At 36.0% G+C, this 15582-nt stretch overlaps 2 protein-coding genes across 5 annotated transcripts in view; one reads left to right on the top strand and one right to left on the bottom strand.

The window, feature by feature from the left end:
* ITGA4 (integrin subunit alpha 4) overlaps nucleotides 1-4490 on the top strand; it is a 56804-nt gene extending 52314 nt beyond the window's left edge. Inside the window, 3 exon segments of the mRNA XM_030580064.1 lie at nucleotides 381-479; nucleotides 771-890; nucleotides 1944-4490. Coding sequence (XP_030435924.1) covers nucleotides 381-479; nucleotides 771-890; nucleotides 1944-2012 — 288 coding nt within the window. The 3' untranslated portion in view covers nucleotides 2013-4490.
* Nucleotides 3635-15582, bottom strand: part of CERKL (ceramide kinase like) — a 102269-nt gene continuing 90321 nt past the window's right edge. The window contains exons 7-13 of one of the 4 annotated variants that reach the window (XM_030580059.1): nucleotides 15394-15571; nucleotides 15030-15098; nucleotides 14599-14627; nucleotides 14407-14515; nucleotides 10754-10850; nucleotides 8099-8274; nucleotides 3635-6362 (exon numbers count right to left, since the gene is read on the bottom strand). In XM_030580059.1, coding sequence (XP_030435919.1) covers nucleotides 6281-6362; nucleotides 8099-8274; nucleotides 10754-10850; nucleotides 14407-14515; nucleotides 14599-14627; nucleotides 15030-15098; nucleotides 15394-15571 — 740 coding nt within the window. In that variant the 3' untranslated portion in view covers nucleotides 3635-6280. Of the gene's footprint in view, nucleotides 6363-8098; nucleotides 8275-10753; nucleotides 10851-12862; nucleotides 13131-14406; nucleotides 14516-14598; nucleotides 14628-15029; nucleotides 15099-15393; nucleotides 15572-15582 lie in introns of those variants that run through there. The other 3 variants (XM_030580061.1, XM_030580062.1, XM_030580060.1) reach the window with 3 other exon arrangements.

The raw sequence follows: 15582 nt of genomic DNA, 5'->3' as shown, positions 1-15582 counted from the left end.
AAGGGGGCAGCTCTTGGACAAAAGGAAATGTGAAGAAAGCCTTTAAAATAGAAAACTGAACTCTGTCCTGTTTGCCCCCCAGAAAATCTATCTATCTATAGCTTTGTCAGTAGCTCAGTCCTTTAAAATATTTAGCTTTGATTAGCAGTAGTGCATAGTTTCAAGTTAACTTGTCTAAATTTATAAATACACAGATCTTTTGAGTTACTGGAGTACAGTTCTGTTCCTGGCTCTGTCACTGAGTTGTTTTGTAGACTAAGGCATCTACACATCAAGGTTTAATTCACTGTTTGAGGTCATCAGATAAGAAGGTATAATATTATAAAGTATTACAGTACTTATGCAACTTGGCTTTTTTTTTCTTCCCCTACCCGCAACAGGATGAGGCATCATCACTTAAGTTTGAAATAAGTGCTACAGCATCACCAGAAAAGAATCCGAAAGTCATTGAACTACACAAGGAAAGGCAAATTGCACATGTAAGAATTCTTTAAGTACACAAGTTGGTTAGCCCTCCCCCCTAAAAAAAAATATATTAAAGAAAAATAGTACCACCCGAAGTTACAGAATAATGCTCAAATAGATATCTACATAATTAGAATTAAATTGCAGTTAGTCAGGCAAATAGATCTGCGTGTCATCATCTGAAGTGGCGAAAAGATACCATTTATGGGAATATATACCATATACACTGTTATATTTTAATTTCATAAATTGTCTATTCTGAGCATACTAGTATTCTTACTTTAATGTTCCCCTACTTCATATAGGTCTTTCTGGAAGGACTACATAACCAAAAGCCAAAACATCATGTTACCATGCTCATTATTGGGACAGGTTCAGTACTTGGCATTTTCTTGTTTTTGCTCATAGTGCTGTTATTATGGAAGGTAGGATTCTTTTTCCTTTATCAATATTTCTCTATTATTTTCATTGACTCCTTTAAAAACAGGAATAATATGCTTTATTGTGATCTATTCTTACTAAAGAAGAACAAATCCTGGTATGATTAATTCCTTTTTTCCAAAAACCTTTTTAAGTTTTTTCATTTGTCCTTTTTACCCTGTTTTCCCTATCTCCGGAAAAGTACTTTTATGGACATTAACTTACCTCTTTGAGATCTTTAACTCCTATACCCCAAGTTTTCCCCATATTTATGGGCCAAATTTGTATAATTTTCTTCCAGAAGTCCTACAAAATTGTTTTTGTAGACTGCTGCTTCATGTTTTTGCTATCCCAATGGACACACAACAGAATGGTCTACAATATTTCTAACAGAAAAGGTGAAGATGGATTTGTTGCTTGCCAGCATTAAATGTTTTAAATTCTAAGTTCTTATGTATGAACACGAGGGGCAAATCTTGCTCCTCACTGTTAGGATGCATATAACGTCCAGAAAAGATCTGATGGGGTAAGGATTTTTCACTTTGTGTACCCCTTGCTTGCCACACGCATTCCTTTTGTGCCATAGTAAGGGAAGTTGGGGATTGTACATCTCTGAATGTGACTCCACTACTCATTCTTCCCATGGAAGAGTACAGAAATGTAACATGCTGGGATTCCATTATCATTCCATATCCTGGGAAAATTTTGATCTCTGGACTTCCACAGTTCACAGCCCATTTGCTCATATTGTTAATGAAGGGAAAGGATTAGCCCCATAGATGTAAAGTAATTTTTAGTAATGCTGTATTTTGATATATTATGTACCAATTAAAAAAAAGCCTACATTTTAAAAAATTAGTTCATATTATCAACATGACAATCATTTTAATAGTAACATCACTGTTACCCCCAAAACAGAGTAACAAGCTGATACTTAATCGCATATACCAGCATGTCATCTTAATCTTTTATACTGTTTAAAGTAAGTGTATTTTATTAAATCTGACTTATTAAGAATTCGCTGACACACACCAATTGATTTTGAAATTGTTTTTCAGAGTGGCTTCTTTAAAAGACGTTATCAACCTATCCCTCAAGAGCAGCCCAAAGAGAAAGTTGGAACTTAGTCCTTCTTATTGCTGTTTACAAAGATGACAAAGACTTCTTTCAAATGATGAATTTCAGGCTCAGAGCTACTTACATGATGAATATTGATGAAAGAAAACTGATGAGTCTGTTGTTTAGTCTTCATGTTAGAATATACATTTGATTTTGCTGATCTATGGAGGATTACACCTAACTGTAGCATCATCTTACTAAAATACAAATGACAGTCGGATCTTCAAATAAAGAAACTGTAATAGTAGTATCTGAAATACCAGAAGTATCCATCTCTTCAAACGCATACAAGAACACTAAGCAGATAAAATGAAGTATTGCTTACCTGAAGAAGAGTTCTTGGAAGGTAGTACAGTATTATCAACCATTTGGGGGTAACGAGATCTCAGTGGTTGGCCGTGGGGTAACTCATAACTCAATTAGCTTTCAACTTTAATTTCATTTTTAACTAGAGATTTGGATAAGATCCTCATCCCACTAGGGCACCTTTACACTGGATAAAAGGCCTGAAGTGGCCAAGGGAGGAATCCTCCAGTGCATGCACTGTAGAAAACAGCCATAAGGTCTTCTGAACACTCCTGCAGGCTCTGGACTAGGCCACATAACGACAGCACTATAGAGGTCTTGGGTAGTCCTGTAGTCCATTGGAAAGCCTGGGAGGCTGCTGTAATTTAGACGGACCTCCAAGGACTGTCTAAATTATGCCAGGGCCTTCTCCAGTTTCAGGGCAGTCCAGGACTGGGAGGATGCAAAGGTGGCTTTAAAACCACATTAGCTTCCCCTTCCCTGTACTGGGAGTTCTGTGTTGAGCCTCTAAAAGGGGCACCATTAATTAATGTGCGTGGAAAGGTTTTTTGTGCTGATCAGCACTGAAAACTCAATGTCCTGTCAAGGATGCATCACATTGAGGGTTACCTTGAGAAGAGAGTCAAACATCTGAAGCCATCAGTATCAATGATCCTTAACGTAGTACTAGCTGATAAGGCCAGGAGCACACAGTTAATTCTGTTTCTCCCTTTTCTCCTCAAACACCAAGAGCATGAGGTTTTGGAGCGAAAGACATTCATGTGTTTTCCTGAACAATTATTATTTGCAAATGTTTCAATAATGCTCAGCATTGTAGTATTTAAGGACATTTCCAGTAGCAGACAGAAGAGGCTCTGATGAAAATTTAAAAAAAACCTTAACTCCATAGGGCTAATGCCATCTTTAGATGTGCAACCCCAGACCAAAAGTTGCTGACCTCTGAAACCTGTATAATGAAATAGTTTGGATATCCAAGTTCAGTCCTTAGTGGATATTTTTTCAGCTTAATGCCACCATCGCAATTGGCACTCAAGAAGGCAGTAGAAAGGAAAAAACTGAATTGCTCCTATGGGTGATCCCTTCAGATTCTTAGAGAGATACTAGCAATGCCACCTACTTTAAGAACACTGATACCTGCTCTAGGGGGGAAAAGGATTTCATTCTCTGGGCTACGCACTGTCTCATCCAAGTGGTAAATTCATCTTAAACTTACTCTCCCCTAGTAATGCCAACACATGCTATTTCCTATGGCTCTTCTTTGTCCTTTCTCTGCTGTCTTTCTGGACTGCTAGTAGAAAACTTAGTTCCAACATCTTTTTTTTTAATGTAATAAATGTGGACATCACACAAACTGATTATGCAACATCACTTGGTAATAAAGCTCCAGAGTTAGTAGCAACAAAGATTGCCTTCAACAAATTATTTTGCTAATAGAGTTATATACATTTTTCCAAAGTGGCTTTTTGACCTAGGCTAAAGAATCAAAAGGTAACAGAGCATGATTTTCCACAGAGGGCCAAGAACCTGTGGTTTTCATTTACTTCAGTTGGTGTCGTGGGTGCTTCCATACTTCTGAAAAACAGATCTTATCTCAAGGCATTGGCTTTCTGTTCTAAAATATTCTGCATTATATTAAGAACAAATGTGTACATACAGAAAGATGATCTTATTTTTAGAATAAAATGTGCTATGAGTGAAATATTTCATCCTTAAAAACTAAACTATTTGCAAAATGTATATTCTAAAAAGGACTTTTAAAGAGTATAGAGCCAAATGAATTATTGCACTTTAATCAAAACATATTTGAACAGATATTCTAATATAGTGTGTTGTGAGAACTGTACCTCAAATACTGAAAGCAGCATTAAAATTGCTTTAAATACAAACAATGCAAGGAAATTAGATTACAAAGGATTGTTTTGGAATTGCTTTAGTAAGTAACTAAATGCACAAGTGTTACTTGGAAATTGCACATTGCTATTCAAACTATGCTATTAGTATGTAAACATTGATCAGGTATTTCTCTGAGATATTCAAGCAAAATTCAATTAATTTAATAAACAAACATTGAGGTTTAATCTAAATAAGTAAATGAAAAATGTGAATGTAAGATTTCCTGATGGCAGCATGTTTATTAATAAAGATTGTTCAACTGAATTTTATAATAAAAACAACTGTACACTATCTTTTGCAAATGTAATTATTTTGTTGATAGAATTTGCAGAGGTAATAAAATACAGTTAAATCTATAATAATGGTTTATGAAGATGGACTATCTTTAAAGAATCAAAGAAGAAATTCAGTTTTCACTACTCAAGCATAGTACTTTAATGCTTCTGGATTAATTATATAGCATCAAATTACTCTCAGCTATAGTGGCACAAATCTGGAGTAGCGCCGTTCAAGTAACTAGTGACTTTTGTTTTACACCACTGTAATAGAGAGCAGAATTTGGTCCACTGGATTTACTTAGTAATCCACTATACTGCAGTTACTACAGGCCAAATTCTGCCCTCAGGTGCCTTCCCTGCAGTTCCACTGATGTTAATGTGAGTATGAAGACAGAATTTGGTTCTATGTAATCTGCTCTTTTGTTTCTTGAAGATGAATAATCATTTGCTGATGCTACTTGTTAAGGAAGTGGAGGAAGAAAGAAAATATCCATACTAATTTTTTGATTTAAGGTTGAGGTATAATGCTTATTAAAAATATGAACCAAACTTCTGATGTGTTCCTATAGTCCTCACTAATCCCATTTAAATACTTGGGCTCTAGTTCAGCAAAGACTTAGGCACATAGTGAAATCCCCATGACTTAAATGCTTAATGAATTGAGGCCTTAAAGACCAATGGGCAATGTCATCTGTGGTTTAGTCACAGGGAAATGCAGAGTTCCTCCCTCAGCCCTAGTTGGGATGCCTCGCAGCTTTAACCTAATGAATAAGGGCACACCCACATCTAAGCTCTTCCTCCTGCAGGTCAAGCACACTGACAAATCTGTCAAGATGTTAGTTCCCACCAAATCGCAATGCAGAAGATAGCCATGGTGCCATGACAAGTTCAATTCCCATGAAGGCTGGAATCCTAATCTGTACCAGTGTCATGCATAATTATTGCATTTCCACGTAATTTATAAAATTAATCTGTTTACATGCCTACTTTCTACTTAAAATATGTGCACTATGAAAGTATCACTCAAAATCTAAAATTAAATTTTACTCAGCATTGCTGCCTTATTCTAGCAAAAAATAATGCATTATTCTGATTACTACCCAGTTTTACTGATAAAGTAAACTTTAATATTTTCTACAAGATTAAAGTTTAAAACAAAGTAAGTTTGAACAAATGTTACATTTTAAGTGAATAATATTTGTAAAAGAAAAAGTAGCTTAAGACCTAACTAGTCAATGCTGAAAGCAAGCAATTTTTTACATCATCTCATTTAAGGTCAAAGGTTATCTCGATATTGAAGGACCTGACAGAAGCCAAATTATGCCACCCCAACTCACAGTAAGTAGTACTTTACTCCAGGACTAGTTCTAGTGATATGAATTAGGGTTATCAGTGAAGTAAAATATGACTAGATACAATGAAGGGTAACCAAATCAAACCCCAAATTGAACTCAAACCCTGCAATATTCTGTTTAAAAAACAAACTTTTTTTTGCTGAAATTCTAGTAATCAGTTTTTAATCAAATATATACCACCTACAAATAAGTATATTTGTCAATATATTTATTTTCAGGCTTTTTAAGGTTAAAAACTATAAACATTTTGTTCAATAATTACAATTATTTTACTTGATAATTTTTTTTGTTAGTTTTATATAAACATCCTAATTTCAGTCTCGATCCTTCATCCATTGACTTCGGTGGATGAAGAAATGGGCCTTAAATAGCTGTTTAAAGATGAAAATATGAATCTTTTATGCAGAGCCTGCACCATGAAACACATTTCTTCATAAATTTCTTCTACAGACAACTGCACATTGCTTTGGAATCATCCAGTTCATCAATACTCACTCCATAAAGATTAATAAGTTGTGGGTGCACCCTAGAAAGTGAAGAAATAAAAATAAAGTAACTTAATAACACTGTTGCAGTTTTCATGTGACATTTTCATTGAGGACAAATTTATATAATAAATTATATGGAATAAAATTAAGATGAATTACATGTATGCTTACTCCAGTCTTTTCTTTGGATTACTAAAAGCTTCTGAGAGATAATCTTTTTTATTTTGGAGGTTTGGGGTTTGGGTCGGAAAGGGCTATCCCCCCCCCCCTTTCATTCCCCCCCCCCCATCCGCACCCTGTGTTACAGTGAACATCTCACCAGCAGTTCTATGTTTTTGGTTGGCCACAGTGCTATTATTGGAGAATAAGGCTACGTCTTCACTACCCGCGGTATTGGCGGGTAGCAATCGATTTCTCGGGGATTGATAGATCACGTCTCATCTAGACGCGATATATCGATCCCCGAACAAGCTCCTGTCGACTCCAGAACTCCACCAATGCGAACGGCGGTAGCGGAGTCGACAGGGGGAGCCGCGGACGTCGATCCCGCGCCGTGAGGACGGTAGGTAACTCAATCTAAGATACTTTGACTTCAGCTACACTATTCACGTAGCTGAAGCGTATCTTAGATCAATTTCCCCCCCTAGTGTAGACCAGCCCTAAGACAACTCCCCTTTCCATTCCAGGGATTGCTCAACTGTGTGTGTTCGTGTATTTCCATTCCTTAACCATCCTCAAGTAGCACTAACTGTCCACAATTGAACAAGTTCTATTGTATGGCACCACACATTTGGTTAATTCTGCAAATTAAGGCAGGGTGGGCACTTCCAAGCAGCAGACTTAAGTCTGATCTCAGAATTCAGGGCCTGGCTGGTAGGGAGTTCATCTTGAACCTGTTTCTTCAAAAAAGGCCTTTTTAGCCTGAAATAATGCCCACTGCATTATGAACCTAGTGTAATGACAACCTTCTTCACTCCAGGATAAACATCGCTCACTTTGAACAACGTCAGCACCCTGTTTTGTGATATGGGGAACAGTGAGCAACAGTAAAATATGAACATTTGCATTTGCAGCATTCCCTGTACAGCACTTATATGGGAATAATGTGGCAAATCTGATAATCGGTTAAACACCCAATTGACACTGGGCCCAGTTTATTGATTTTGTAAAATACAAACTTTTATAAAATATTATGAGTTCAGTAAAACAATCAGATACAAAAATTATATTATTTACCACCCTGAAATTGATAGAAATTCTATTCTGCCTGGTAACTATTTTTTTCTTGGACAATAGACTAAGCTGTCAATACTTATGCAGAGGACCCTTCTGTCCTCAACAACGCAGGGCAGTTGTATTGCCACAGTATTAATTGGATATACAATTTTAACATGCAAAGATAAACATGCAATGGCCATGCTGTGCTTGATTCTGCCCTCTAATAATTGGTGCAATCCTTTGAAATTGAAAAACATAATTGCAGAAGCACATTTTCTAAGATATGCACTGATATACTGATGTATTATACTATTACATTCTTTTTAGAGCTATTTTAAATGATGACATAATGCAGACCTGTCTGACAATTTTAGCAACAAATTTTCCTAATGTCGACTTCTGGGGGGAATGTTATCTCTTGTACACAAGAAAGAAATAACAGTACAATTGGCCAAGTCTAGCAGGTGTTTTGCCTGACTACGCCTGCAGGCTGGATATCACGTGATGGGCCAATAGTCTAGCTCAGCAAATCCTATGTTACTACGCTTAGCCTTACCGAACGTGAACCTCTGATGCTCCTTCCATTAAATCTCCATCTATATTCCAAGGATAATTCCCTTCTGCAGAAATAGAATGCAAATACACATTTTCTTCTGTGTCATGCCCAATTTTAGTTCTTGGCTGGACTTTTACTTCCTGAACTGCATAGGTCTCAACAAAGGGAAAATTAAACTAAAACAAAACACAAATGTGTATTAAAGTCAAAGAGGTAATTAAAAATAGGTTGTTCACTGGTTAAAATTGTGAAATTAAAATCTTACTTTTTCTCCTTAAATACACTAGAACCTCAGACTTCAACTGATTGAAGTGTGTAACTTATGGAAGAAAAAGTGCAAAGAATATTTCCTGCAATAAATCTTCCCAGGTACAAGAATTTCAAAACAGCTATTTACTTGGAGTACATAGAGCACAGCTTTATTTCCCAGCTTAATGTTTAGACTATTTAAACAAAGATCCTTAGGGGAAGTACTCTGTGTTATGAAGTACCTATCATATTGTTGGCACTCAATTTCTATTATTCTCATGGTTTTAGAATTATATGAAAAATATGTAAAAAAAAAAAAAAGTTAAATTAGTTAATCCTAAACCATAAGACTCTCAGCTTCTGAACATTTCATGATAGTTTAGATCAAGAGACGATCATCTGAGCAATTTTTTTTATTATTTTGGTACAGAATGATAATGTCTGAGGCAGAGAAGCATCTGGAGTTGCCTAGAAGTGGATCTTTCTTGGGAAAGTATCCTCTAAGAAATTACAAAAAACAGGAAAGAAGGATAAGGGAAACAGAGATATCGCCCATATAGAAGCCAGAATTTGCTGAAGAGTGCTGATTTCAGTGGGAGACTTTTAGGCTACAATTAATTGTTCTTCCCCAACTGAGTAGCATAAAGCCAATGCACTCGGATCAAACAATGCCTCAGACAAAGACAAGCATTGTTCAGAGTTTTAAGCTTCAATGGATTACTATCTCACTAAAATTCACATAGAAACTTGCTTTCTTTAACATTTCCACTTTCTCAACCATATTTTTATACACACACACTTAGGCTGAAAATCTAGCTGATCTAAGTAGGATAAGTTTTAGAAAACAAGAACAGAAAACAAGGTGTCTTGCTGATTCTCAGGTATGAGGCAGCATGAAAATGGGAAACTTGGGAAAGTACAGTATCCAATTCACAGACGAAAAGCATTATATGAGCGCTAAGTTTTGCATTAGAGCATTGCCAAAAAAGGTTCCAGTTTAATGGTGTTCATGTTGGTGCACTATGGATACGGAAAACATACGAGTAAATATTCATGTAGATAAAGCAAGAGACATTAACTACCCATTTGTCATGCTATTTTTTCAGTCATGTACATTTTATGGGCAACTTGTTTCCTGGACAGAACAAACTAAAATCTTGACCCTGGCTTTGATCCCATTAAATGTATTGTTTATATTTAAGCCAGTGTTAATAATTTAATGTGCTATTTTACTTTGAATAGTGACTCAACAGAAATGGCATCACAGGATTCCATTTGTATTGTAATGCAATTATTTCCAAATACATTTGCTCAGTTTACAAGTAAAGTGGTGTAATTTTTCAACTTTGCAGACTTACTCAAGGATTTGAAAGTTATGCTGTGTTTTTTTTGGCTTGTCCATCATAACCAGTAACTCTGACCCAAATGAGGTGAGTTATAGGCATAGTAAAGGTTCATGTAGATTATAAAGTGGGTCCACGTTCTCTTTCACAAGTGCTAGCTGACAGAATGAGAGAAAAGTGCAAACACTTCTTCCTATAAGAGTGCTACAGTGGCAGAATGAGAAAGACTTAAAGCTTTTTCTGAGGCATATTGCTGTCACCACAATATGGAGCTAGGCATCTCCCAGGGACGACATCCAGCACAAAGGAATGACAGCTCTTCAAAAGGTCCTAAATTCTGAACGATTATTTGAATCAAACCTAAACTTGTCTATCACTAATTTTACATAATGACGTGACTTGTTTGGAAGATGATCAGTATACTTTCACGTAATACATTTACTTGGGTTTGCCCTGAGTAATTTGAAGCAACAGTGAGGCACTCTGATAGAAGAAACAAAAACACCACTAAACTCTAATTTCCGTGATGCAGCTAAATAAAAGGTGGAATATTGACCTTGTGTTTTTAAAGGGCAGATCTGCAAACCTCTCCTACAGTCCGTTCATATCCAGATTCAGGAACTGGGGTCTATGAAAATCAAAGGACATAACTACGGCTACTATCATAGCACACAGTGATTTGCCAAAATTGTGGACTTAAGTATTTGTTTCTTCTGAAGAGTAGCATCTGGTTCCCAGTATGTGCCCTTAATCTCAGTACACTAAATTTAAACACAAAATTTCTCTGTCCTTATTTTAGTTCAGTAGCTTTACACTCTTGTGCAACTGCTTGTGTAAACCACATATAAACTAAACCATAACAGATGGGCTGAAATAGGCTAATCGGTAGTAGTCTGATTAGTGATTTTCAAAAATCAGATAAAAGGGGGCTAATGTATTTTGACAGGGAAACTTAAGTCTCCTTATGAGGAAACTAATATTAACTCCTGTAGCGTGTCTATCTTCATGATTAGTAGCTCTTTTATAATCACACACACAAAAAACAACAAACGATTAACTGTACCTGATTTTTTACACTGGCGTATCTTTTCAGATGTTTTATAAACTCTGACCGAGAAGTGTTTTGTACAACAATAAGAGCCATGCTACCATTATTCAACCTGAAAAGTACATGTTTTGATTAAACTAATGTTACAATCAAAGGCCTTAAGTCCTTAAACTAAATTCACAATCATTTTAAGTTGGTTTAAAAATCAATATAAAACAAGATTAACTTTCTAAAATTATTCAGAACTTTTCAATATACTTCAGTGATTTTTATTTGGTTATGAATCAAATACTTTCCCAACAATTATATGCAAGAATCAGCTTACTCCTGAGAGCTGCTTATTCTGATGCTTATTTCACAGGAAATTAAATATATAGTGTAATAAACTATCATGACAGAATTACAGATCAAGTTTAATTGTTCTACTGCTTTATATATACACAAATGTTTAAATATAAATCACTTTAGTTAACTGTAGCAAAAGAGAAATGTATAGATTAAATAAAATTAATGGTAAATAGAATCCTAAACCAAGGAATAACAGCAATACAATGAACATTAAAAAGCTTTGTAATTTTTCAGTTAATTTGTTGACTACAATCAGCTTCAGAAAAAAACAATGTAGATAGGAATCCATTATACTTAATTTATGGCATTAACATTAATCTAAGGTCATTTCACATAAAAGGCTGATGAACTTTATATAAAAACAATTACAAGTAAATCTAGTTGTAGAATACAGCAATAAAATTAATACGTCTACATGTTTGCTTATTTAAAAGATTAGTTTTTCAAATCCATGGTCACCTAAACAGAAACTGCCTTTTCCATATAAAGACTGTCCTTTCACAAAACATCATCATAGATAAATTGATGTAGTTCTGTTAATTAATGCAATTATCTTGATTTACACCATCTGGGGATTTGGCCCTTAATACTTGCACTAGACTGTAAAGTCCTTGGGGCAGGGATATTATGGTACCCATAAGTTTTGGTGCCAAAGACATCCTTCAGTAAAGGGGTCTGTGATGTAAAGCAGCCCACAAAATGAAACATCAACAGGAACAATTAATAAAAACTATTTAACACAAAAACTATGCCAACAATCTGTAATATGAAAGTATGGAACCCTGACTGATAAATTCACCTGTTAGAGCATTTTACAATGTTAATGAGACTATTCTAATCTCGTACACAAGACACCAACATGCCGACAGTACTTCTGGAGTTAGCAATCAAGAGTTAAATGAAAGGAAGGAAAAACTTGGAGGAGAACAGCAAAGACTTGAGATCCCATCAGCTTGAGGACATGATGGACAGAGGCAGCATCTGAGGAGGATGATAATCTAATTGTATAGTGTCTGCTAAGAAGTGGATGCCAATGTTCAATCTGAAAGATTGAATTTAAGATACTGGCTTCCTAAAATGCCACCATAGATCTTTCTGAATGGGCTTTATCCCCTCCTGGGGACTCTGCCTTTGCACACACTGAATTCTGCATGGTTACATCCCTGTAGACCTCAACATTCTGCAGAGTACCCTTTACAGAGGCAACTCTGAATTTGGGACAATTTCTTTTGGTTGTGGAGTCATCTGACGTTGCAGAGGTATTCTGAGGTAGGATGCAAGTAAAGGAGGTGTTTGAAAATGTTCTCTGTAGCTCACTTTTTTATGATCAAGAAACCTACATATTCTGCCAGGCAGGCATATAATTTTGTGCAAGAATATCTTATTTAGTCATTATGGCTCACATTTTCAGAAGTGACTAGTGATTTTGAATGCTTCCATTTTTGGATGCCACTGAGATACTTTCAAGGGGGATGATTTTTAGAAAGTGCCAAGCACCTACACTCTGAAAACCAACCCCGTTAGAGCATCTCAAGCAGGGCACCCAAATACTAAGGGATCCAAAATCATAGTCACTTTTGGGGCTTTAGACTAGTAGCTGTAAAACTGGATTAACAGTGGTCAGTCAGACCCAGTATATTCAGTCTGATCAAAATGTCTTATAAGATGCAAATGGGCAGGTGGGCTGGCTCTTGGGGGGAAACATGACAGTTGGAGCGAAGACAGTAGGTGACGTTGCAGTGGTGGTCAAGTGTTTCAGAAATAGCTCACATACCTGCTGCAATTGGTGCAGCATTTTATCTTCCACCCTGTGCAGTGTTGCTGCTGTTCATTGTCCTGCAAGAGACACCTGCAGGACCCCTATCTCTATCTAGCTGAGTGCTTCTCCTTGGGCATCTTGTTAGAAGTACAGTGCTGACAGCTGGAATTGAGGCTGGGTTGAAGACACTGGAGTACACAGTTATCTGAAATGCAGGGGGCGGGAAAGAGACTCATCTGCACTTCAGCTCTAAACAGTGCCTTGGAGCTGTCATTAGATCTGCAACTATTGAAAGACGGGACAGATTAGAGAGGACGAGAGAGAAAGCTGAAAGACTTTCTTCCTAAAATCTTCACAGAACCTTTTCCATTGCCTGGAAAACTGCACTGAGAGTGAACATGTTGACAGAACAGATTTCTAAACAGTATAGAACATCAGCATACTATCTTCAAGTACATACTTTTTCTCTTAAACAAACAAATAAATACTACTACTAATAATAATAATAATCCAGGCTATGATACCTCACATTTCCCTCTCTAAGGAAGATGGTTTTGGTATGAAAACTTTTCAGCAAAACTATCTCCCACCGAGGAGCCGTATCCTAAGAGTACATATGGATTGGTGAATTTGTCTTTCTGAAGAATATCTGTTTAAACTGCTTACACGGCAGGCAAGAGGGGCTGAAGTGAACAAAGCAAGTTATTATACCTAGTGGTGAGTAGCCTTTTGCCAAAAGCCAATAAAAGTTGCATGCGATCTGGTGTGATATGTGCAAACAAAACATCCCATAAATTGGGAAGCTGCAGAAAAAACAGGCACAAGGAAAAGGTAAACTGATTGCATGACTGAAGAATGCAATGGCTATTTGTTCAGTTCTTCTGACACTAAAATGGGCTATTGGCTGGGGCACAGTTGATTATAAACTCACTATTCACAGTTACCACTTTTCATACTTTGCTGGCTATCAGATGATAAATATTTTCAACATTTCAATCTGGGATTATATTCAGATTAGTTAGCTAAAGGTGAAAAGCTCCAATTTTCATAACCAAACGCCAGCTCTACACAGTTCCCCTGAAACCATGAGATATGCCTTTTTAATTTAGAGCAATTAGTAAATATTGTGTTTCCTGAATTTGTCAAAATGACAAAATAAGAATTTAAAATTCTTTATGATAGGGAAAAAAAATCAACATGACTTTCCCAACTGGAGAATTCCAGTTCAACAGGAATTTTTTACGAGAAATCCATGACCCAGTACACCTCCTATCAAGAAAGCTGAGACAGATGATTACTTGATGACTACTACTTAAGTCAGTCTTGTCCTCTAATTTAATCACTGTAATTATCCAATGATTATTCTAGTTAGATGACTTGATCCAAAAACTGATTACAATTCTTGAGATTATGGAGTCAAGTGCAGTCCATCCTCCCTCCCCCACTACAAGAGGGTCTAGACTGCCCGAGACACAGGCAGGCATTCCAGGAAAAGCTAAGGTTTTAGAGTAAGATGTCAGAATTTATAGACATTACTCTAATTCTTTAAACCCTTACTGACCTGGTATTAGGTGCCAAGCCTCTTGGTGCCATTGAACATAGACAGGGGATTGCCATAATGCTCACATTCAGGAAGTGACCTTGAATCGTGTGCCACTGAAACTTGCTGTCTAAATATAACAGAGTAATTCAGTATTACATTAGTTCAACCAAACATAGTTCACTTTTAAGGACAATTTAATTTGAAACTCACCAGATTTTTTAAGTCTATCTTTCTTCTTTCTAAAAATAAAAATGTGTCACATAAAACAATTACAAATAACAAAGAACGTAAAGAAATAAAATTTTAAAAGTAATTGAACAATGTTCAATGTTATAGTTTATCTAAGAATAAATCAGATCTCTCACACTGGAAGAAAGGATTACTCAGCAGTGAACAAAATAGAGTAGTGCTTGTCTGACAGGTTCTCTGCTAACATCAAAAGTAAAGCAATATAACAAGGTTAATGTATACTTTATATAATGAAAAATGTAATAGTTGGATAAATCATAATCTTGAAAGACAAAGTTCCATTTAGCCTTGTTATATTATTGCATCAAAACAATATTTCATTTTGTTCTAATTTTATCTTCAAAGCTATATACTTGTATAGATACAGGATTGTTTAATTCAGATTTACTTACATAACATACTCCTGGGAGCCCTGCAGTGAATTTTTCAGAGGTAGAAATGATAACTCACATTCCTCTGGCCTAGAAAAATATTGACATTCATTTCCACATAAACCAATATTCTGACTGCTAAATCTGCTTTTATCAAGGTTAAAATAATTTTAAGAAGATGATGATTAATATACAGAAGCTTTTCCTAATTAAATGGTGACATTGCAAGGAAGTACATGATAAAACCTGAAAAGTGTCTGCCTGCAGTCTCATTTTGATAACATTAAGAAATATATTAATATATATTTAACATCTGGTAAAACTGAGGGTAATAATATTACATTTTCATGAGGAAAATAAAAATATTGAAAATAAGCTAGCATACTTTAGACTTGCCAGTGTTTTAATTACAGCAAAATCTCTCCGCTGGTTGGAGGGCATCCAGCGATGCTTTTCTGCCAAAGCCAGAGTTCTTGCACCAAAACCAAACATAGCCGAGAATCCAAAACGAAGAAGCTTGCTTGGACTACTGAAAGTGCAGATGTCCACTGGCTGTATATGTCCTGAAATATTA

Source organism: Gopherus evgoodei, chromosome 11, assembly GCF_007399415.2.
Source record: "Gopherus evgoodei ecotype Sinaloan lineage chromosome 11, rGopEvg1_v1.p, whole genome shotgun sequence".
NCBI lineage: Eukaryota > Metazoa > Chordata > Testudines > Testudinidae > Gopherus > Gopherus evgoodei.
The sequence above is the reverse complement of the archived record's forward strand: the minus strand, read 5'-3'. Positions and strand labels throughout refer to the sequence as shown.